Here is a 25,138-nt window from a genome sequence, read left to right as displayed (position 1 = left end):
TTTACTTTGCCTTTTGCCGATGCAATTCCCTCCTGCAGAGGTGGATCACTTGAGACTTCTGTCTGTTTCACTAGAACTTGTTATGTCTGCTTATGACTGACCAATGCAAGTGCACTGCTGTGGGGAAGCATGTCACTTTTTTATCCAAAAACTCAACAGAGCTGTAACATTCTGGTTTCAGGTTCAGGATGGTGCAGGGTGCGAGCTGCGGGCTGTAGGTTAAGGGGGTCACAGTGGGACAATAGGCTATTTGGATACTGACTACAAGAGCTATTGAATCACACCTGCAAAAAAAAACTCCAGAACTTAATATTAACTTGATCTCAAACGGATGAAGGTGCTGATGTAAGTGAAATGTCAAATGGAAACATAGATTTCTATTTAAAATATTATTTAACAAAAGGGTGACACAGAACTGCGGAGAAACAATGGCTGTGGCTTTCAATGAAGAGTGCCAGTCATTTAATACCTTTCCTCATAGTTTGTCCATATGCTTTGTAAGTTATGAGGACTACAGACAAACAAAGAGGCACATAGTCTCAACAGAGAATCCAATACCTGAGTGCGAAGATCAATCAAAAGTATGTCTCTTCAACTCAATGGACTGCTGAATTCTGAATGGATCCTTTACGGTCTGGATCAGCATTGATTTTAATAGCTAAGTCATTGCAAAGTAACATACCAAAGTAAATAGTAAACTTGGGATTTAAAGGAATAAGAGGGCTAGAGGGGGAAAACTGTCTAAGTAATGAATTAGAGAAAAAAATCTGACAGGAAATAAGACAGTAAAGATTTTTACTCAAACCTGTAATAATTAATTTCCATGCCAGGCAGAATGCTAAGACAATCACTGTTAAATATCCACTTAGACCAAGAATAGCTCTTGGTGAGTTTAATGCAGATTCGATTGGCAAGTGCAACACCTTCAATTTGTTTCAGAAACATGTCTTTTGGCAGGTGTACTAAAGTAGTGAAACGTGGGGAGCAGGGGGTGTTCTTCTTTGTTGCCATGTTTAACGGTACCTGTGTGAGTGGTGGGATTTATGCCTAAAAAGCAATCAATGAAAGTTGCCTCATCTTTATTTTTAGGGATAAAATTCAGGCCAATAAAATATTAAGATTTGTTAAGCTCCCAGAAATCTGACTGAAATTTTAAGTTTGCTTTTTCAGATTAGAGTTGCCAGTCTTCAATACTTTCCTACTTGTTTATCACTTCCTTTGACATGCACTACTTCAGTGTATGGAAAGGAATGTTGATGTAACAGTCCCCACACAGTTATTAAAGTTTTGTTTAGAGGAGCACAGAGAAGCCTATTATTCCAACAGGGAACTAACTCAGTTTAGAGACTGAAAGTAGGCCAGTTATTTCCCAGAGTCCCATTCTATAAAATTAGTTGACGAGTTAGAAGATGAATTCTGTAGAATCTACAGGTAATCAATTATTTTTTGAAACTAAACATTTCTTATGCTCTATTACAGCACCAATAGTTTCAGAGCAAGCCGCTGAGAGACCACCAGCTGTGGACAGAGTATACTTATTGTGTAATGTCATCAGAACTACCATTCTCTAGGGAACTAATCTCCAAAGAAGTTTGCTGGAAGTGTGATTAGGAAAGTTCTAAACGTTGGTCCAGGGATTTGTCTACAAGACAATAAACGAACACAGGGAGTGTAAATCACCTTGCATTCAGGTAGGTCTCAAAGGTAATTCACAGAACAAGGTATTGTGCACAAGTCCTTTCTTATTAGACAGTTTCAACAGAGAGAATTACTGTTTTACAGTAATGGGATAATTATATCTTTCCCAAAATTACATTAGTCTCAGATGAATAAAAAGGTCCATTAACAAGGAAAGAGTTTCACATCAGAGTCAGAATCCAAACAAATCTGTATGTTAAATTTGCATACAGAAAGGAGAAAATTCGGAATTTTAACTCAAGAGGTGGTGAGCCACATTCCTCAACAATGCAGGTGTGACATTGAAGGTACTTCTACAGTGCTGTGGAGAGGGGATTACAGCATTAAGATCCTGTGGCAATGCAGGAATGGAAAGGCACTTTGACAATATGGTTTAAATTTTAGTTGAGCTGAACACAAAATTAAAATTGCTGTTTAAAAATGCAACCTTTCACAACCTTATTAGGCTTTCCCAAAGCTTTCAAATTAATGCCCTCATTAAGTGTAGTTACTGTGCTAATGTAGGAAAGCAATTTATGCATAGAAAGTTCTGACAAAAACAGCAATGTCAAAATAACCAGACCATTAGATTTAATGATGTAGCATGGATGCTAAATATTGGGTCAATCATGGGAGAAACATCCACTCCTCTCTTTTGAAATTATGCCATGGTATCGTATTCACCAAAAGAGGCATGTAGAAGCTTGATTCAGTATCCCATCTAAAAGCTGTTTGGGAAGGCTATAATAACGTATAGATCCTCAAATAATATTTTGAGATTAACACAACAGTTTAAAATAGATAAATTAATGCAGACTTAAAAAAATTAAGAATATGCTTTAATGTTAAGCTAAAATAGGAGTGTTTCTATATTCAGTTCAAACTTAAAACCCTTACAAATAATGGTCAAAGGAGATTATTATAAAATAAACATGAAATGGAATGGTTATATTTTAAGAATTAATATGTTAAAATAGGCACTTTGCCCTTGTCCAACTTAGGAGGCTCTCTAAGTCCTGTAATGGCAGAGTTGATTCCAAATCCTTTTCTTTGAATGATGAGTCATGTACATAATGCTTTTTTAAAAAAAAAAGCAAGTAATAACCACAATCAATAACTTTTGTAACTTTTAAATATTTTTATCTCATTGCCATCAGGTTTCAGTAAGAACTTACCTATGGCAGTGGTTATAAAGGAGACCTGCTCCATCTGCTTCCCGTCATTGTACAAAGCTAAATGCCAGATTCCAGAATCCAGATATCTGATGAATCCCGTCTCACGATTTGTCAGAGGGACCAGGACCCTCTGTTGGTGTTGCTGGTATCCCTCCAGACTTCTCATTTCCTGTGCTATCAATCTTCTACCATCCAATAACTCCACAAATCCAAACTAGCAGAAAAGAATGGCAAAACGTTCTGATTTAATTGCTGTACAATCACCACAGTATACATCACTTATCCGTTTAAGCAGAACAAGTGCTACACATGCCCTTACACTTCCTCCCTTACCACCATTCAGGGCCCCAAACAGTCCTTCCAGGTGAGGCAACACTTCACCTGTGAGTCGGCTGGAGTGATATACTGCGTCCGGTGCTCCCGATGTGGCCTTTTATATATTGGCGAGACCCGATGCAGACTGGGAGACCGCTTTGCCGAACACCTACGCTCTGTCCGCCAGAGAAAGCAGTATCTCCCAGTGGCCACACATTTTAATTCCACATCCCATTCCCATTCTGATATGTCTATCCATGGCCTCCTCTACTGTAAAGATGAAGCCACACTCAGGTTGGAGGAACAACACCTTATATTCCGTCTGGGTAGCCTCCAACCTGATGGCATGAACATCGACTTCTCTAACTTCCGCTAATGCCCCACCTCCCCCTCGTACCCCATCTGTTACTTATTTTTATGCACACATTCTTTCTCTCACTCTCCTTTTTCTCCCTCTGTCCCTCTGAATATACCCCTTGCCCATCCTCTGGGTTCCCCCCCCCCGCCGTCTTTCTTCCCGGACCTCCTGTCCCATGATCCTCTCGTATTCCTTTTGCCTATTACCTGTCCAGCTCTTGGCTCCATCCCTCCCCCTCCTGTCTTCTCCTATCATTTTGCATCTCCCCCTCCCCCTCCAGCTTTCAAATCCCTTACTCACTCTTCCTTCAGTTAGTCCTGACGAAGGGTCTCAGCCTGAAACGTCAACTGCACCTCTTCCTAGAGATGCTGCCTGGCCTGCTGCGTTCACCAGCAACTTTTATGTGTGATACATCAATATCCAGCTGTTTCCTACCCTATAACATCAATGTTTGTACAAACGCTACAAGAAAGTGGCATTGCTCAGTGGTTGGTTCAAGACAATGGTTAATGTTCAAAATCAGCCCATTCCCTTGCCTAAGGTGCTTTTATTCCATTCAATCTATCCTATTAATTTTATTTCAGTGATCTAGCTTGAATTCTTAAACTAGGCATCATTTCTTTTCAGGTTACTGTAAACACTGTTCTGGGCCAGTGTAGTACAGAACCTACATAATTCTATTTTGCCTTAAAATGCAGTTTCACTACATTTTTAAAGCTCACAAACTGACTTGAAGTGAAATGATTTAAGGCACAGTGTTGAACAAAGGTTCCTGATTTGAGGAAATTGCTGATTCTAGTTTAAATTATATCCAAAATTACGCTTGTTTTCAAAAATATATTTTCATGGGGTTGGGACTCAAACTCTTTTGCATAACACCAAATCAGTTTAATCAGCCGACCAAATTAATGATTAAAAGAAAAGTTCTCATGAAAAAGAGATGACTTTAAGTTGATTACCATAGCTGAAAATTGTTTCACCATAAAATATGCTTATAATTACATTATATGTATCTATTGCACTGACAATGATCCTCTATATTTACACTTACTTAGTTAAATACTGTAGTCCCAAACTTACCAATAGCTGGTGATTCATATTTTACTGCCTACCATCATGATACTCTCTGTGGAGTACTGCTGAATTTCCCTAGAGTTTGCCGTGGGAAAATTACAATCCTGTTTTAGGTTAGACCTGTTACAGGATCCATGACCTTATTCACTTCAAAGGGATTGGATGGCTCTAGCAAAGAAAGGCAAAAAAATTGTTTTCTTCCTTTTATATTTTTATAGAGTCTTGTTCAAAGTTTATTTAACCTATTTTTAAATATTTCAATTCATTTTAGGTTTTTAAAATATATTGCTTCAGATATTTTGCATTTTATTTCTTAATAGGTTTTATAGGTTTCTGAATGTCAGTGACATGTAAAAACATTTGAAATTGAGACCAAATTTGTAAGCTGGTAGAACTCAAGAGTTTTGTCAGCCTTACCATCCAATAAAGGAAATTCAGTGCATAGGAGGACTATAAGATATATGCAATACATAGGAAGACTATAGGATATACACAGTGCATAGGAGGACTATAGGATATATGCAATGCATAGGAAGACTATAGGATATACACAGCGCATAGGAGGGCTATAGGATATACACAGCGCATAGGAGAGCTATAGGACATACACAGTGCACAGAAGAACTATAGGATATACACAACGCATAGGAGGGCTATATGATATACACAATGCATAGTAAGTCTATAGGATATACACAGTGCATAGAATGACTCTAAGAATACTGAGGAACAGAGAGTCTTTAAATAGGCACATGAATATGCAGAGAATGGAAGGATATCCATTTAAGGTGAGTGGAAGAAAGTTTAGAAGGAAATGTCAGAAGTAGTTTTTTTCTTAACACAGAGAGTGGTAGTTCACTATGGCATCATGCTCCACACAATCAGTGTATGCAGAAAGGCCTGGTTCTGTCATCTACTGCTCTTTGTTTGGCGTATTCGTCCAAAGATCCATGAAGCCAGAAAAACAGGTTGATGAGGTCAGAAGGCATTAGAGTACTTACCTTTATTAACTGGGCATAGAATACAAGTGTGAAGAGGTAATGGTGCAACTATATACAACATTAGCTTGGCTACAGTGGGTGTACCCTGCACAGTTCTGATCCTTACAGTAAAGGAAAAAACATGATTGTGCCTGAGGAAGTGCAGAGCAGAATCAGCAGGATGGTTTCTGGGATTGGGAATTTTACTTAGATCTGTTGTGTTAGGAATGGAGAAGACTGAAAGAGGATCTGGCTGACGTGTACGCAATTATGAGAGGGCAGGCAACTAACAACCTTTAAGAGGTATTTAGATAAGCCCTTGAAAACATGGGATACAGCCAGATACTGGTAAATGGATTGAGTACAGGCAAGTACTCAGAGACTGGAATGTCATGGTCAGTTCATGGGTTTTGTTGCAGAAACTCCAATATTCTTAAGAAATATGTTGGCTTCCTGGCATTGAAAAGAATTAGCTTAATTTGAAACCCTTCACCAGGGTGGCAAATGGGCACCATTAATGGATAGTCTCTACATGTATAGGCATGTCCATGACTGGGGCTTGTTGTTAGATGATTTGACTTAAAAACCGAAAAATTCTTGAAGCTTGATTTGAATTGAATGCAAGCTACTTTAAAAAAATGCCACAGTATTTGCATATAGAATACCAATTTCAGTTGAATTGGGTCCCTGGGTTCTTAAATTATATTCTCAGAATGCTAATAACGTAAAAAGAGACAGTTCTGAAATTCACATCATTTGAATTTTTGTAGGCACATACTTTGCTAGCAAGTGAAATCCATGTAAATCTACGTCACTAATTTGTAATATAGAATAAGCTTGTATCATAATCTTGCTTCTCTGTTTTAGATGTTTAGCCCAGATAATGTTCTGATTCTGATACTGACTTTAAAACAGTGTGATGGAGTTCAACTGTTGAGCCACAATTGCTTGTGCATGTTTAAACTTGTCCAACATGAGGAGGTTCTTTCTGTATATCGGGATGTGACAAGCTTGTCCTTAATATGAGATTTATGACTTTGTTCTCCTGATGCACAGAGGAATTTTATCACCCTCACTACAATTTCTTGTTTTATTTAACTAGCAAAGCCAATTATAAGAGTTTCAGCTCAAAGAAAGTTTACTGCTTGGTGAATAGAAAAATGTCCCAGGTGTAGTAGATGTGTGAGGTTCAAAAACAAATTGTGTTCTGCATGTATGAAACAAAATTAAAGTGGAGACACAAGAGACAGCAGTTGCGAGAATCTGGACCAACACACAAATTGCTGGAGGAACTGAGCGAGTAAGGCAGCATCAATGAAAGAAAATGGATAAACAATGTTTTGGGTTGAGACCCTTCATCTGGAATGAAAGATAGAGGGGTGAAAGCCAGTATAAAATAGATAGAAGGAGGGGTGGTGTCAGAGCTAGTAAGTGATAGGTGGATCCTGCTGAGGAGGGGAGAGCGGGAATTTTTACCGAACCTTGGGGGTGATAGGTCAGGGTGACAAAGGTGAAAAATTAAATTGGAGTTAATTTCTTGAAAATCTCCTCCAGTGTTAACTTCAATGGAACACAATTAACTTATTTAAGGGAATTTTAACCAAGAAAACATAATGAAGTTTTACATTTTTTAGGGCTTTAAGGTTGACTTTTAGTTGAAATAATTTTGCGGGTAAGACCATTGGAGAAAACAGCACAAGTAAATGGGCTGACGTTCTGGTGAATGCAGGATATTCTGAGAAACAAGGCATGTAAAAGTAGATTAATGAACAGAAAATGATTTTGTGACCTTTCCTTGTTGTTAAATGTTAGTATGTTAATTTGTCTGCACACTGGAAATGCTTTTGAAATTATTACCACGGTTTTCTTACTGATTTCCATAAGGATGGGCTGATGGGCCGAATGGCCTACTTCTGCTCCTATATCTTACGGTCTTATGGAAAAGTACAAGGATCAGTTGCCTTCAAATCTACTAAAATAATTTACTTAAACAATATTAAATGACATGCTATCCTTCTTAATTCATTGTTGATTTCACTAGTATGACAACTATTTAATGCCTCTCCTTAAGTGCCCTTATAACATGTTTTTAAATGGTTGAAGTTCTTCTGGTGTCAGAAGTCCATTCATTGTACAAAGTGCTTACCTGGGTGTGAGATGGAGGAAGGCCACGTCGACCATAAATTCCAACCAGTGCATCCTTTCCCAGTGACACGTTGAATTTCAGATACATTGGATGATCTATGAACACTTGAGTGCGCCAGAATAGACCTGGTGGTATCTTCTGAGTAACACGCCGCCCAATATCAATTTCTCCTGTATCTATGTAGCTGTCTTCTGGGATTAAATTGTCTGTTTTTCCTGTGAAGATATTAAGAAAATTGTACTTCCTTGTTAAATGAGGGAAAAATATTGCAACAAAATCAGCAGGAGGAAACTGCACAAAAAATCCAAATTTAGAGAAAAAATTAGAGAAAGTTGGAGAAAGCAAAATCATAAATATGTAGAGTGTAAAGCCAAATGCAGTGTTTATTACCCAGCTCAGTGTAATTATCTTAGAATCTGAGATACTATTAAAATCATTTCAAATACCTTTTATTTTGTTAAAAAACTTGCAATTTAGATTTTCAAAAGGTTGAGCCAAATTGTCACAAAAAGCTATTTCAGTTAACAGTGATATTCTAATGCTGTTGTTAACAAAGGAATGAAATTATACTTTATTTCACTCACATTTATCTCCACTAAATCATGGACAATCCTATGGCTTTCTATCTCAGGTTATTGATTTTGATTCATAGTAAAGAGCACCCAGAATGCCATTTTAACTGAAAAAAGAGCTTCAAACATTAACCATCTACCACTCAGGTCCAGAACATTAGCAAAAACAAATACGATTTCACTTTTTCATCCTAATGTGTGACCCAGAATAAAAGCAATCCTGTAATTACATTGAAGCCTAATATTTAACTCTGCCCGTTGCTTTGCAATTTTGTGCGTCAACTGTGATTTGCAAAATAACTGAATTTTGATGTTGGTATATTTTCAATAACCAAAAGTAATAGCAAAATTCCTTTTTAATATACTTCTGCCTTCTAATGAAGACTGCAGTAACTTTTGACAGGTTATATTCATGCTCTACTTTTGTGAATTGAAATAAAAATGATCCATTAACTGCTGTTCAAATAGGTGGTCATTAAGAAAAGTGACTTGACTTCAAGTAATGCATCAAATGTCAATTGTTCTATTTTAACCAGTACTGGCAGAGTTTGCTCGTGATAATTCAACATTTGAATGGTTTGAAATTCCTTTAAATATTCTAGGAGTTGGTATTGTAGAATATAAATAATGCAGCAGGTGGGGATTTAAATGCAAAGAGAATTAATTATTTAATAATCTGAGTTCAGCAGATTTAGTGCAGAAAAAAATCATTGATGTTGGGTATGTTTTATGCACTTCATGATTGAACTGAGGTGTAAAACATAGAACATTACGGCACAGTACAGGCCCTTCAGCCCATGATATACTTGAGCACTAAGGCTACCAATACGTTTGAGCTTGTGTGACAGAAAATTAAATTGTGTCCTTGGCAGTATCTACATACAGAGACTAAATGGCTAGCAGTTGTAATGTCAATTAGCATTCAGCTCCTGTTTAATATCATGACTATAACATTAGACTGAGTAGAATTGACTGGTAAATATCAGTGGCCTTGACTAGGAAAACAAGCCTTAAAACAGTAGGGATTTGAGAGTTACTTAAAAGGATGGTCCTTACTTGAACCACTGTTGGAGATTATATCATGGAAAAAAATTATGGATTCTTCTCCTTATTGCATATGGCCTAGATTCTACTGGATTTTGCAGGTAAAGCCTGTATTTTCTCAGCTCACAGGGCCCCAACCACATTGATTTTTGGCTGGGTTCCCACTTCTGCTGCCATAGTACCCAATCAGGCATTGAGGCTCACTCCAGTGTCCAGTCCTGCCATAAATCATGGAATCTGCATGACCACTTATTGCAGTCGTTCCCATCACGAACTGTCATTCAACGAGTTCCCATCATATGGCAGATCAAGCAGATAAGGTGTGCTCCTTAACAATTCCTGAAATTACATGTGGCAGCTGTGTGCCATCCAGGCGAATTCAACCACTCACTCCCACAAAAGCTTCCATGTCAAACACGCGTGAAGATCATTCTCCCATCGACCTGAATGAGGCTGGCCCAAGTCTGCCAGCTATTTATCGCATGCTTCTTTGCGTTAAGGATTTTGTTATTGAAGGTGCAAGCCTGGAAACTCTACTGATTAGTGCATAGTTTTTGCATGATACACAACTGAAAGTGGGACAGCTTCTCGCTGTCATGCACCACTCTCAGACTCCTCTGCTTGTATGATGTCATTTGGCCCACAGACAACAGAAACTGCGCCCAGTGAACACTCAGGATGCTATTCATTTCTTATTCAGCATGAGCCACTTGTGTAGAACAGAATCTTCAAGGGGGCCTGCCTGTGCATGTCTAAAGCCATGAGGTCTGGCTCATGGATCCTCCTACAGGGTAGGTACCCTTAAACTTTGCTATTTACTCTACACTCTCTTATCTGGGGGTGACCTTCAAGCCCCTCAACAATGTAGCCTGTCTCTCATTCCAGCTCATTTTAATTCCAACCCCCTTCACTGATTGCCACAACCCCCTCATGTCCTGATGAAACTACCAGCATCCCATTTTCCTGATATTTCCATCATTTTCCCCCACCTCTCTCCACCACACAATCACACTATATGACTGATGCCCGTCTACATAATATTCGTCAGCCACTGCACAACTCAGTTTAGTGACTGCTTAATTTATGCTGCGATTTCTAGATCATAAACCGAGTCATCAATCTGATTTCATGTATCCACAAACTCACTTAAAATTCCAAAATTAATCAACTATTTAAGACCTGTTTTTTTTGCAACACTTTTCTATTTCAGCTTATGAAATTGCAGCTGCATAGTTACCAGACTCCTTTCATTTCGCAAGCTATAAACTATTGCTTCCGTAGATGTTCAATGACTTTTCCCCACCAGTCCTGGATCTCCCAAATTCCTCCTTCACTTCTCTGATATTGGCTTCATCTCTTTTCCATGGTTCCATTGTTCACAGCAACTCTTCGGCAATTCTGGGGAAGCCCTTCTTGATTCTGCATCCAATGATCCAACTCTCCCCCACTTCCATCAATTTCCCCCAGAGCTCTGCTTCTACTGAGTTCCTTCATAGTTCTCTTATCATTTTCAGCCTTAGTGTGAAGTATTGACGACTTCTTCCCACACAAAACATGCACTTTTAATTTCAATTATGCTTAATGCACCCTGAATTGCTGCAGAAGTCAATTTGAAGAGATTTATAAAATTAAAAGCCATACTTTGGATGTGACAGGCAGCTTGAGTTTGTGTCTCTGTTCAGGTGTTCTACAATGCATCTAGCAGACTGCTACAGTTCGGTGAATAGGTGAGTGGGATCAGTGTCTATGAATTAGAGTAGTTTGGATCCCTTCAGTACATTTTCATGCATGATTGGAAATCTTACATTTAATTCAGACTTATTTTAATCTGAGAGGTCAGGGGCTGGGCACAGAGCAGGTCAGTGTTGTGCAGCAGTGACAGCCACAGTGTGACATCGTAGTGTAGTGGTTAGCACAGGCAACCTGGGTTTAATTCCCATCACTGCCTGCAAGGAGTTTGTACATTCTCCCCGTGACCACGTGGGTTTCCTCCAGGTGCCCCTGTTTCCTCCCGCAGTCCAAAGACATACTGGTTGGTAGGTTAATTGGTCATTGTAAATTGTCCTGTGATTGAGCAGGATTAAATTGGGGGATTGCTGGGTGGAGTGGCTCGAAGGGCTGTATCTCAATAAATAACTAAGTTTTATGTTTCTCTACTGATATCACAACTTTTTTTGAAGAAACTTTAAAGGTCTATAATTCAGCACTAAAGCAGAGTGTTCTCAGCCTCAGTCCTCTGCAGCCTACTCCGACATTTCAGCCCTCATGAGATCTCCTGACCCATGGTCTTGCCCAGCCGCAGCTTTAGATTCACAATGAAATCTAATTTTCCCTCTCTTCTACTCCAGTTCTTTATTCATATAGTTCTACTTCAACCAAAGTGAATGTTTATTATGTCAGTTCAACTCCAGTAAAATTGTGCACCAAACGACATCTTTGATGGCCACATCTTTCTGGCTGAAAGTACCCATCCAGAGTCATCACTGGCGGTCGCTCCAAACCCATGTTTACCAGGTGGGGGTGAGGAGGGAGGGACAATCCGGTAGGCCTGACACCTTCTGGATTCCAAGGGTGTGGGTGGAATGAAGGCAAAGTCTTGGCCTAAACATGAAGAAACTCTGCTGCCAAACTGCTCTTGGAAGACTTTGGCTGCTGAGAATATCCTACTCCCTGGTTTGCTTGTTATGAGAGCTGGAGTATTAATAGTTCCCACATATCTCTCGACATTCTCTGATATTTAAAACCAAAGTAAGCAAATTAAACAAAAAAACTAAGAATTACAATTTATTCCAGTATTTTGCTCAGTATTTAAATTGCTAATTGCTAGTAAAATTGGCCTGGTGTCTCTCTCTCTAGCCACTGAGTCCAAAGGAGAGACATTAAGGTAGATCACAAACTTGGTTGAAGAGGTATGCACAGAGGTAGGGAAGTGGAGAGGTTTGTGGGTTCCGGTGGTATGACTGTAATGGGGTAAGGGGGGGTGAGGTTGGATTTCTGAAGCTTCAGCATTTTTAATGCTTCTCATTGTTGCTGGTATCGGCACTCTTCATCTTGTAGCTGAGTGAAGATGTCTTGGGAGCATCTGAAGAGAAATCTGTGGATATATCCTTGCTACATATCTATGATCTATTGTTGCCTCTAGACTTCAACGTCAAATATAATGATGTTACTTGGGCTAGCATTTTAGCTATTCTGCTGCCATGGTGCTACAAGTGATTAAATCACACAGATCTTTCTCTTAGTGCATCATGGCGTTATGCAGTGACAGAGATGTGCCTAGTGTTATTTAGTAACCCTCCAGTGTTGTACCCTTCTAGAGGGGACAAGTGCAGAACTGTGTCCTGAGATATTGTTCCTTTGTGTTCTAAATAGCTCTGCCGATACTTTGGCACTTAGCATCTTAGTCTTTCGGAAGTATTTTGAAGCTATATGATCTTTGCTGATAAGATGCTTTTGAAACAGAATACTGCCGAATGTTGCTTTATTGGGTGAAGTGTTAACCGATGTCTTTCTGTGGTTCCAGCAGTTGCTCTTTCACAACCTTTGTCAAAATGTCAATTAATACTTCTGTGAATCCTCACTTCTATTCTGCTCCTGCTCTGAAGGCTAATTTTCTACCCCAACTCTAACATCAATGATTGTAGAGAAGAACTTGGCTTCAGTGCTTCTTGCCATTCAGCGTAATGAATGCAGTGTGACAAGCAGCTGGACTCTTGCCAAAGGCCAAGCTGTGCTGAGATCAAGACATGTTATACGGTTACTTTTATTAACTCAGTTTCTTTGATTATCTAATTATTTCCTTTCCCCAACAACTTCCCTTCCTCTTTAATACTTAGTATGTCAAACTACAGCTTGGTATTACCTTGTCACTTCCTCGATCTTTTTAGCTCACCTGCTCTTTAACAGTATTTGAACGTTTTTGGAGTCGTACACATAGAAACATCACCAGGTCAACAGGGGAAAAGAAACACTGGGAGAAATTTAAGCACCCTATAGTATACATGGAGGGGAGGAAATGTTATACATAATTTAGTTTAATTTTAGTTTAATCTATTCACAGGCTTTGAAACTCAAAGTTAAAGCTAATCAATAATTACAGATGTATTTGTGGGAATTCATCTCAATTAGTAGCACCAACATGCTGAATTGTGGTAGCAGGGTTGTAGACTGTTTCTTATATTTATTTTCCTTGAAGGCAATAAAATGAACTTCAGAGGCAGAGTACAATGTGCCAATGGGACAATGTTGTAATGTTATCAACCAAGGATGAACGCCAGAGACAATAATATCTTCAATTTACAATATAGCTGAACAAAATTAATGCTCCATTCCAGCCTGTCAATCGTCTCAAAGTAGAATGGCTGTGTATCTCCCTGCTGGAATTATATTACAGCATAGCAAGAACAGAGGTAAAACATACCTAAGCAATATATTTTAGAACATCTGTACTGAACCCTTGATGTCAAGGCTGAGTTGGGCTAGGAAATGGAAATCGAGAAGACAATCTGAGATCTTGACTAGAAGTTCTGTTTCCTGTGGAATTTCATTGAAAACCTGATCATATTCAATGCTCTGGGTCCTCAGAACATATAACATGTATACATCCATAGGGTGCTGTGTGTGCACAATGACATTAACTGGAGTGCAAAGCTCGTTCTGTTGCATCTGTGTAGAAAGTTGTGGGACTTGCATACTCAAGAGGATATTAAATGTGAAATTTGATCTAGACATTGCTTAAAGGAATCCTCACCTCACCCAATCTGTTGCAGTGGCTTTCTGTAGCTTGGTTTGTAAGTGATTTCTTAACTTCAGTTCCAACCCTTCTTAGCATCTTCCCTCAATGTTAACACCCTCAGACCTCCTGATCTGATCCTCATCACTCACTCCAAGATCACCTCTCTGCTAATCAACCAATTCCTCCCCTACCCTGGATCCCTTCAGTCAACCCTGTCTGGTCCCAGGAATATCCCTTTTCCCAATTCTCTTCATTCCTGTCGTTTCCATCACACCCGGAATTATGCAGCCCAGCCAACATCTGCAACAAGCTCCTCATTCCTGGAAATGTAGAAAAAAGGCCTTTGTTCACATTTACATACACAAGTTGGGCTCCACCATGCATCAAGCCTTGACACCAGGCAAGGTAGAATGAGGTAGATATTCCTGTTTTCCATTCCAAAGGGAATCATAATCAACCTTTTGTGGAACAGTCAATTCCAAACTTAAGTACCACTCACTGTGCTCATACCTACTGAATGAGAAAATACCATCTCATGCATCACACATCTCTGTCACCAGATTCCATAATCCAACTATATGGTGGGATGTCAGTCCCACACCAGGTTGCACCTGATACAGGTCCTAGACCATATTACTTTCAATGGGAATTATCTATCTCCAGAATAGTAGTCAATGTTTAACATAATAATAAATTATTTAACTTTAGTTTATTTTTATGAATTACTTAGAAATAACAGTTTTATTTTCAAAGTGCTTAAATTATCAGCATGAAACTGCCTCTGACAAACTTTAATAGGAGAAAATACTTCTGCACAGTTTTGTCTTTTGTTAAGGCCTGTCTGGGCATAACAGAAGAGAGGTCATTCGATATGCCAAGCGAGGACCATAGTGCTGATTCCTGGAGTACTGAGGATCAGTGAAATTGACCTTCGGTGATCATCGAAGTGTGTGTGTGGGCTTTGGGGACTGTGGGCTGCGACCTTTTGGTGCTGGTCCAGCCTCAGGAAGATCCAGCCAAATATCACTGCTGGGTGCTTCACATAAACCACCACCACCAACCCAGTTCATTGCTGGTGTTATGGAGCTTTTCAAAACAAAACACACTAACTACTCAATATCTAAAATGATTTAAGAGCTTGCACACTCCTTGTACAACTTCAAGACATCCTAAATCAGTATACTGAGAACGATGTACTTTTGAACCGCAGTTCCTTTCCACAAGTTGTATCGCAAATACATACATGAAAGCTGTATTTAATCCTTAAGAAACACTGACATTTCAGAAATGAACATTATTTTAAATATGTCTAAGGACAAAAAAAAATATCAAAATATTTTGAATTGCAAATCAAAAATTCTTTGTTGCACAGTCCTCTGGATTCAGGATGTGGCATCCTGGATTATAATAATATCAGAATGTAAGAATTAATTGAGTGGTATCCAACTCAGTCCCAAACAAGCATTATATTTAGAATTTCAGTGATTTTGAACGGATTTTACATCTAAATAATTACACGAATATGGCATTAATGTAAAAGTTATATCTGACTGTCTGTCTGGAACTGTGTATAATGTTCTTAAAGCAGCTCTCTTGACGAGTATTTCATGGTCATAAAATAACTATGCTGCATTAAAGCACATTTTTTGCTGAATACATTAATGTGATAGAAGTTTGCAAGAAAGATGTTGAGAATCTGTGAAACATTTTCAAATTATGCAACAATAATAAGGCAGAAAAATACTAAAAGGAAACATTGCATGTAAAGTTTTAAAATATAACCAACAAACAAAGCCTTGAATGTTAAACACTGAAGATTCAAAGAGCAGGTTCATATTATGGATTATGCTTAGAGTAGACCATACCTTCTCTGGTTCCTTTGAATTTCCTTTCAGGCAAGTCTAAACCTGTGCCACCAGAGGGAGACAATGTGACGTCCGTTGGCACTGGCCAACTGCTGGCTTTGTTCTCACCGATCTGGTACATCTGCCCTTCCATTGGCTGCAGGTGCCAGTTTAGGCCAAACAGGTGCATGGCTGTGATAGCAATGAGAAAAGTCATCTTTTTCTGGCTGGATCACTGCAGGAGTTCTGGATAAATTAGGCACCGATGTACAGTGCAGTGAGGTGGCTTGGGGCTTTTCTAGTTTTAAGTATTGTGCTGTCTGCAACTCTATATACTCCAGTTGTCTCCAAAAATTTCAGGGAACTGGAAATGTGCAGAGTTTTACTATTAAAGTTAGTCTAACAGAGGCTGACAAAGGTTAAAATCCCTGTATCATGTTACTTCATACTTATAACAAATATTAGTAGCATCTCCTTGATGATGATGTCTTCCTTTATTCTTTACATAATCTGACAATACTGTTGTGCATCCTGGCACAATCAATTTCTCTTTTTCGAGAGGACATGCATATTTTACAAGCACATTTTTAAATGCAGCAGGAACCCTAGGTGCTTGGTAACAGATAGCAATCTTGGGTACATCAGGAAATAAGCAGGAAGACTAAGAGTTAGTTAGCTTGGCTCATTTTGCAGTCCAAAGTCAAATTTTGCAATCTATATATCTGCAGTGGCAGTGAACGAACTGCAAAGTAAACCACATCACAAAATTGGCCATTAACTGGGAGTATTTAACTGCGCTTTCCTATTGCAGGTTTGTACAATTATGGAATAACCAGAAGTAGCCTACTGCATTGGTTCAGTGGGGTTATTGTTAGGACATTGTCTGTAACACTGATGCATAAAAGCAGTAATTAGCAAATGGACAAATCTTTTTGCGTGGGGGCTCATAGGATGACATCCATGTTTGGTGTATAATCATTTAAAAATACGTATTAAAATGAATGCCCTAGAAAACAGAAGTAAATAGACTAACATGATCTTGTTAAATGTTATTTGTTCTCATTGTTATAGTGGAACTGTCAGCAACTATTTAATTTTGGAACAGGTCTTGTTCTGGCTTTTTTGTACTTCACTATCATCAATCATAAAGCTGCCAAAGTTATTTTCAGCATTATTTTTTGAGTCTCTGAATTAAAACAAAATATTACTTTCCAAGAACTTAACCTTGAGCAGTAGATAATTAAAGATTTTTTTTGTTACATGGGAGAAGTTAACTTTCACTTTATTCATCACAGTCCAGTGTTTCCAAGCCCAATAATAAATTTAGGAATTCACCTTTGGTTCGGACGATATTCAATACTCTTCCTATGGAATCAGAGAGGGCATGAGATCAGGAATTGTTGCTGATGGTTTGGCTCCTAGTTATTACCATGATTGCTGCATAAATTTGGCTCTGGTTTTATGAGATGAATTATACATTTAATAACTTAATGCTGGTTACGAGCTATTCGACTCCTGAAAAGTATGCTGTGCAGAAACCACCCAGGAACAATAATCTTTCTCTCTAGAAATATTCTCTCTTCTTTAGATGGAAATTATAACACCAAATGCAGAAAATAAAAATGAGCAGAGGGGACAAATTAAGATCTGTTTCACAAATAAATGTTTCTTTGTATAGAAGTGTATAAAAATGTTTTTTAAAAAAGTAATAGGTGACACAAATTCAGCTTGAAGGGTATGATATGACTGCAAGACAGTCAGGACAAGGAACTGAATTTATCAAATTAGTGGGTTTCCAGGAAAGATGAGAAACGACAGAGCAGGTGAAATAGCCCAAATGATTAAGGATGAAGTCATTTCAATGATGAGGGATGACAGAACAAAAGTCAGTCAAGTATGTAAAAAAATGGACCGTGTGAACACCTTATGAGTTGGACTAGCCAGACCAGATAGGATGTCAATTTATTGTATTTTGTTTCTTTGTTTTTAATATAGCACATTTAATGGTACTAACCAGTGTTAAATTTCTGAGTGGTCACATAATTAAACATATTTGATAGAACCAAAACTTAGGAATGCTATACTGGGTTTAGCAAAGTAATTAAAATATTGTTGTGCATCAAATCACACAAAAAGTGCTGGTGAACACAGCAGGCCAGGCAGCATCTATACTTACTATCTTTTCTTTCAGTTCGTCCTGACGAAGGGTTTCAGCCCAAAACGTCAACTGTACCTCTTCCTATAGATGCTGCCTGGCCTGCTGCGTTCACCAGCAGTTTTTGTGTGTGTTGCTTGAAATTCCACCATCTGCAGATTTCCTCGTGTTACTGTTGTGCATGATCATTTTGTATATTGGCAAATTGAATATAATTAACTTCAATGGAGTTTAAGATTCTCAAGTTGGATAAACTGACTTGAACACTACACATGAAACAGCTCAGGGTACAATGGGCAAATGTATTCATGAGTGAAACGACAGAAGACCAAAAGGAGACCCTCACCCAACTTCATACTTCTAAGAAGCAAATGCTGTCCATGTTAAATGACAACCATGGAAAGAACACCAAAATGCAACAAAACAGAGATAGAAATACAGAATATGAATGGAAATTTATAATATTAAAAATTAGGTACAAAATTTTACCATAATATTAGGGGGAAAAGGTAGTCAAGAGTAATATGCAGCCTCAGAAACTAATAAAGAGGATATTGTAAATTGAAATAAGAAATGGTCAACATTTTGAATAAATACAAGAGATTCTGCAGAATAATCATGTTGCATTAGTATTTATGGTAAAACTAACGGATGGCACACTGAAGAAAATATCTCAAGTAAACTAATCATGAATCACAGAAAATTAATGGAAGCAAAGTAATTGACGAGGAAAATTATGGCACAAAAGTATGACAAATTCAAGACAAGATGGTTTAAATTCAATCATTATAAAGGAAAATTGGGAATAAAATACAGGCATTCCAACTTCAAATTTATAAAGGGCTCTAAAGGCATAGTTCCTTTCTATGGGAAACAGTGGATTTCACTCTACCAATTGAGAATAGGGAAAATGAGTGAAATATACTGATCAATTGAACAACTGTGGGTGGGCAATTATTGGTACTATAATTAAAGACATTATGATGGAACATGTAACATTCTCACCTGCTTTAAAAGGGCACATGGGAATGTAAACTGCAGATTATGTTGATAAGAATAATCAAATTTTTGCAAAAGGAAAAATGATTTTAAATATATACTTCTGGAAGGCAGTTAGTAAGGTAGCTCACAAAGGAAAGTCAGATGCATCCGAAGCTCATGGCACTGCAAGCTGACTGGGTAACTCGCTGTGTAGGACACAGATTATTTGTGGCATCACATGTAATAAGCTCATGCCCAGGGAAGAGCAAATACTGCAAACTCCTAGCAACCTCAAGGTAACTATCTGCATTAATATTTTACAGTGCACCCTCCTAGAGATTTCCATTTTCACTCAGTTTAGCCCTACACAAGTCCAAATGCCTGTATTGGCCTACAAAAAAATATTTTTCACCTCATAGTTTATTAATTCCTTTTCTTTAATTGTATTATGATACTTTTGGCATCAGGTCACCAACTAAACTCATGGCAGCATAAAGAATTAAAAATGTTGATTCTGGAAATCTAAAATTTTAAAGAAGTGCTGATAATAGCATATCAAGTGACATTTATGGAAAACAAAACAATGTTAATGTTTCTGACCCTTCGTTAGAATTCACTGCTGTGGTTCAGATGGAGAGCCCTTGACTTGAAACATTGATTCTGTTTATCCTTCCACTGATACTGCCTGACTTGGTGAGTATTTGAAGGAAGGTAGTAGTTTGCTGTGGTGTTACTTCCAATATTGCAAGCAGCAATGTGACTGTTAATCAAAAGTTAGCAGCTCAAGGGGAAAGAGTTATTTTTCAGTGTATGAGGGAACAGAGCTACATGAATCTTATTTCTAATTTTAAAATAGTACGTTAGACACCGATCTGTTCTGACTTAAGGGAATCTATTGTTCTTTTGTTAGCCCTATCACCTTGCTAATTCATCACACAGCTGGATAGGCAGGACAACTACTGCACTCAGCAGAAAAAAAAGTGTTAAGGCAAAACGAAGACCAACAAAATGATAATTCACAAGGTCAATGGAAAAAGGTCCTTTGGGACAGACTGATGGAACGAGAAAGAGAAAGAGTGCTCAAGATTAGAATACCATGACTGATTGCTGAGAGACAAGAAAGTGAGAGGTAGCAAGTGAAGTGTAAACCCCAATAAACACGTCACACCAAAATACAGTAATTCACATCAGGTTTCTTCCAACAAGGTTACTGACTTGGTTTAACCAGAGTACAATAATAAATTTCCAAACAATTATAACATATGAATTTAAATTTAAGATTAAAAGAAGTTTCATTGTTTGCTGGTGGTAAATGTGTTAAAGATCTTGGCTTTAATTTATTAATGAACAAAAGATCCTGTGCAATATTCCATGTAGCAGAAATGAACAAATGATCCTGTGTATTATTCTATGTAGCAGAAAAGGGTAATATATCTTAGCACAGGCTAATTTGAATTGCATTTCATCTTGAAAGTGCACAATGACAAACAAACTATTGTGTCCAAATTATGCAAAGGTAGCACTTAGATGGAGAAAATGTATTGTGATATGTTTTTAATAGTGAACACCACAATCAGCCTTTTGTTGTCATATCTGTTCAGGCAGCTACAGGAAAATTACATCAATGATTGGCATGCTACTCCTTTTGGATCACACCGATGTAACATGAACTGTCTTTTGCAGTTGACTGCGTGCGATATGCTAATCCAGCAAGCATAAAAACATTCAAGTTAGGTTGGCTCAGAGTACACTAATAGCTTTAATAATTAGGTTTTGTTTCATTATCATCTTAGGAGACAATCTGACAGAACATGAACATTACATAGCAACGTGTGATTCAAAGCATGATATGTACAAAGAGAAAAAGTGCACTACTATGAGTTTAATATATAAAGGTGTTAGCCATGCATCATACTTCAAGATTATTGCATCGATCTAGTACATGAAAAAATTAGTAATTTGTTTTCTCAGCCAGCAAGCAGGAAAAGCGGGGTAGAAGTGAGAATTGATTCTGACTTAACCATTTAATAACTGAAATCATAAAATAGGTGCTTTATATTTCAGTACGATGGATTATGTAGCTGGCAACGTTAAAGGATACCTTTATTCATAGAAAAATGAAATAATACAATGAAATTGACAATAAAAGTACATCTGTTGACAATGTTAACTCCTGGTTCTGTCTCTGACCTGTGTCAACCCACTTAATCATGATAGTATACAGATTATTTTGGTAAATAAATGGTCAAATCTGGCTCACTTCTTTTATTTGGGTAAGGTAAAGGCGAACATTAGATATCTTATTTTGTTTACATTTTAAGCAATTGTCTTCACAGAATAACTATACAGGTAAAAAATGGTGTGTTAAGTACTTAATATAAAAGATGTGAAATAGATAGTGAATATCTGAAAATTTGTGATGAAATGTATACATTGGCCTTAATGTTTAATGATGCATACTTCAAGCGGTATGTTAATATGCCCAATATTAATTTAAAACTACTTGCTGTTTCTGATATACATATATATGCATCTTTGCCTTATACTTCATACTGCAGGTCAATACTTCCAGAAATATTCCACATTTAATATGCAAATTTTATATGCATTCATCAATCCGTGAGTGCTGAAGCAGCTATAATTTTGTACTGATTATTTTTGCGAAGGCATCTGGCTAGAATCCTCTCACAGTGGTTTGGCACAGACTGAAAACATCACATTTGCTGGAGGTGGTTTACTAGAGTTACTAGCCTGATGATGCAGAGAATTACACACTTGACATGTTCTTCATGAAATCAATAATTTGGGAAAATATTTCAGAAGTTCCCAGAATTGTTCATGTATGACATATTTGACAGTTGTTAATGGTCACAAATAAAATAAGATGTAAAAACATTGGTTATGGTAACTATTGATATGTCATTATTTATTGATAGTTGTAATATTATCTTGTAAAATTGGGTTTTCAATGCTCAATTAATCTTAATTCAATTTTGTTTTGGCCCATATTCCCAGGTTCACTGCAAATATTTGCATCTTCAGTTTGCAATTGGAAACTCACACTTTCCTAGGCTGCTTTGAAGATTGCTTGAAACTAACAAACTTGACTGGCTAGACTCAAAAGTTTCCAGGTCATCACAACTTTGTTGTAGGGTTTGGAGGCTTGCAGCCACAATGACCCTGAGAGCTGTGGCTAGAGTGAGGGACTTGTGGTTTGGCTCGCGGTACGGTAAACAATGCCAAATAGGTCAAAGGGTAGAGGCCAGACTAAGAGTGGGCCAACTGTCCTCGGGGTTCAGCTCTGGGCTAACAACCCTGAATGGTCCAAAAAAAAATTGTTACAGAAACAGCAATGAAGAATCCTTCTCTATCTGTGTGCGACGGCATGGACAGACGGAGATGGAGTGCCTTTGTTGCTGCCCTAAATGCCAGCGGTGTAATGGGCAGTAAGTAAATATTCACAGTAGAAGAAAGAATACAATAGAATCAATGGAAAATCTACCAAAGACCGATAGACAACAATGTGCAAAAGAAGATGAGCAGCGCAAATACAAAATAAATAAATAAAGCTGAGAACATGGGTTGTCAAGTCCTTGAACGTCTGTCCACAGATTGTGTTCAGTGATCAGTTCAGTACTGAGTGGTTATCTCCGCTCGTTCAGGGGCCTGATGGTTGACGGGTAATAAAGCATCCTGAACCTGCTGGTATGGGAGCTAAGGCTCCCATACTTCCTTCCCGATGGTAGCAGCAAGAAGACAGCGAGGCCTAGGTGGTGGAGTCCTTGATGACGCATACTGTTTCTTGTAGCAGTGCTATTGTCGATGTGCTCAAAGTTGGGGAGGGTTTTTCCTGTGATGGACTGGGCTGTATCCAAAGTTCAAAGTAAACTTATTTTCAAAGTGCATTCTGTATATGTCACCACGTACAACCCTGGGATTCCTTTTCTTGTGGGTAATCACAGTAAATACAAGAAGCACAATAGAATCAATGAAAGACCACACTCAAGAGGACAAAACAAAAAACAGCAAACTGAGCAAATACAAGAAGAAAAAAAAAAGAAATAAATAATATAAGAAATAAATAAATGAGCAACAAATTTCGAGAACAGGATATGAAGAATCCTTGGAAGTGAATCCAGTTCAGCAGGGACAGTTCAGTGATGGGGCGAGTGAAGTTGAGTGAAGTTAACCCCTCTGGTTCAAGAACCTGATGTTGACGAGTAATAATTGTTCCTGAACCTGGTGATACAGGTCCTGAGGTTGCTGTACCACTTTCCTGATGGCAGTAGAGAGAAGAGAGCATGGCCTGGACGATGGGGGTGCTTAATAATGAACCACCACTCTTATCCAGCATTTTTTCTGGGCTTTTCCATTCTTAGGTATACTTTGCATGCTCCACAACCACTCACCCCTCTACCCCACCTTCATCTTGCTACTACCACGACAAATGCACCAAACAATAGCATGATACAGACTGGAATAAACACAGGACTGTTGCTGAAACTAAATTCAGTTCAGATCAATACATAGCTGTGATAAGTCAAAACTTATAGAGGCCACACAACACACCATAAAATGTGCACTACAATGATTCAGAACGTTTGGTAAAGTTCTTAGGGCTTCGGGAGATGAATGACTATGCAGTGCTTTGCAAATCTGCATAAGTGATGTGCTGATCACAAGTTATAAATGCAATGGAGCAAACAGTTTGATTCTGACAAGCAACATTTTTATAAAGTGGAATACAAGAAGAATATTAACAGAAAAACTACTAAAAGATGTTGCCTGCCATCGGTGATAAAGGATGCAAGTGATAGATTTTAGAAAGCAAAGTGTTAATTTGATTCTTGGTTGCTTTTTATTTGCTTCAAATTTACTTCACATGGATAGTGAACGATCATTTGTGAGATGTGGATTTCATTGGCAATTTCATGGCCATCATTAAAGAAATTAGCTATTTATTTCAATTTCTTAGCTTCCGTGCGGATGCTGCCAGCCTGTAACTGAATCATTAGTCAAGGCCCTTGAACTATAAGTGATATTATCACTAATTTACCATCTCCGCCATGCCGATGTGGAAGGGATGAATGTGAGAATTATCCATCCACACATACAGAGGAAGTGGAATGTCTCCTTAACTCAGCTGCATTTCCTGTCCTCCTGACAAATCTGATCCCTCAGAATCAGTTATAGGGGATTGGGAGTAGGGCTACCACACCTACCACAGGAGCTTTTTAAAGGTTTAAAACAGTTAAGTTTATGTCAACATTGGTATGATTTTGCTGGTTTAGTATGTTTATTCAAAGCATTTTTAAAAGATGCAGTGGAATACAATAGATATCTAAACGAAAAATCAATTAATATTTCACAAACTACTCTACAAAACTGTTATATTCATTAAATCAGCTTAAATTTTCATCATGAGGCATTCACTGTCATTTGAATTCTTTCACATACTATTCATGAAGCTTTTCATAATCTAATAAAAAAACGTTAGCAACTCCTTTATTTGTTAAGTTTATTTTGGCGGCGTGGTAGGACAGTGTTTAGCACAACGCTTTGCAGACCACTGCTGTCTGTAAGGAGTTCGTACAGTCTCCCAATGACCATGTAAATTTCCTCCCACAGTCCAGACGTGTACCAGTTGGGAGGTTAATTGATCATTGTAAATTGTCCCATGATTAGGTTAGAGTTAAATCGGGAGTTGCTGGGCATTGCGGCTCTAAGGGCCAGAAGGGCCTATTCCGCGATGTATCTCAATAAACAAACAACAATCAAACTACTTGCAGTTTCGTGTGCTCATGGGTTTATTTTACAAAAGCATAATTCAATCATGGAGGATTTTTTTTTATTGCAACACTATCTTGCAGCAATACTGTTAGTAGACATCCTTACACTTGAAGCCTGACCACAGATGTCTTTTGAGGACAGATCTATATTTTAACTCCAGTATTCACTTCAGCTAATAATGATGTTGAACATGTTGGCTTCAGAATGCTTCTACTCAACCATGCCAGGAAAATTAAATATTTCAAACAGGAAACTAACAATACCGGCAGTCATAAACACAGAACGTCCTGCA

The 25,138-nt window shown here is 38.0% G+C and overlaps 1 protein-coding gene across 4 annotated transcripts in view; it reads right to left on the bottom strand.

The window, feature by feature from the left end:
- The window catches only part of tenm4 (teneurin transmembrane protein 4), an 806,559-nt gene that overhangs the window by 198,965 nt on the left and 582,456 nt on the right, over positions 1–25,138 (bottom strand). For 3 of the 4 annotated variants that reach the window (XM_063053966.1, XM_063053965.1, XM_063053964.1), the window contains exons 8-10: positions 15,942–16,112; positions 7,726–7,940; positions 2,853–3,066 (exon numbers count right to left, since the gene is read on the bottom strand). In XM_063053966.1, the coding sequence (XP_062910036.1) occupies positions 2,853–3,066; positions 7,726–7,940; positions 15,942–16,112 (600 nt within the window). The remainder of the gene's footprint in view (positions 1–2,852; positions 3,067–7,725; positions 7,941–15,941; positions 16,113–25,138) is intronic. The other variant, XM_063053967.1, reaches the window with a different exon arrangement.

The sequence above is a fragment of the Mobula hypostoma genome, chromosome 7 (assembly GCF_963921235.1).
Source record: "Mobula hypostoma chromosome 7, sMobHyp1.1, whole genome shotgun sequence".
NCBI classification, from domain to species: domain Eukaryota; kingdom Metazoa; phylum Chordata; class Chondrichthyes; order Myliobatiformes; family Myliobatidae; genus Mobula; species Mobula hypostoma.
This window is presented reverse-complemented; position numbering and strand designations above follow the sequence as displayed.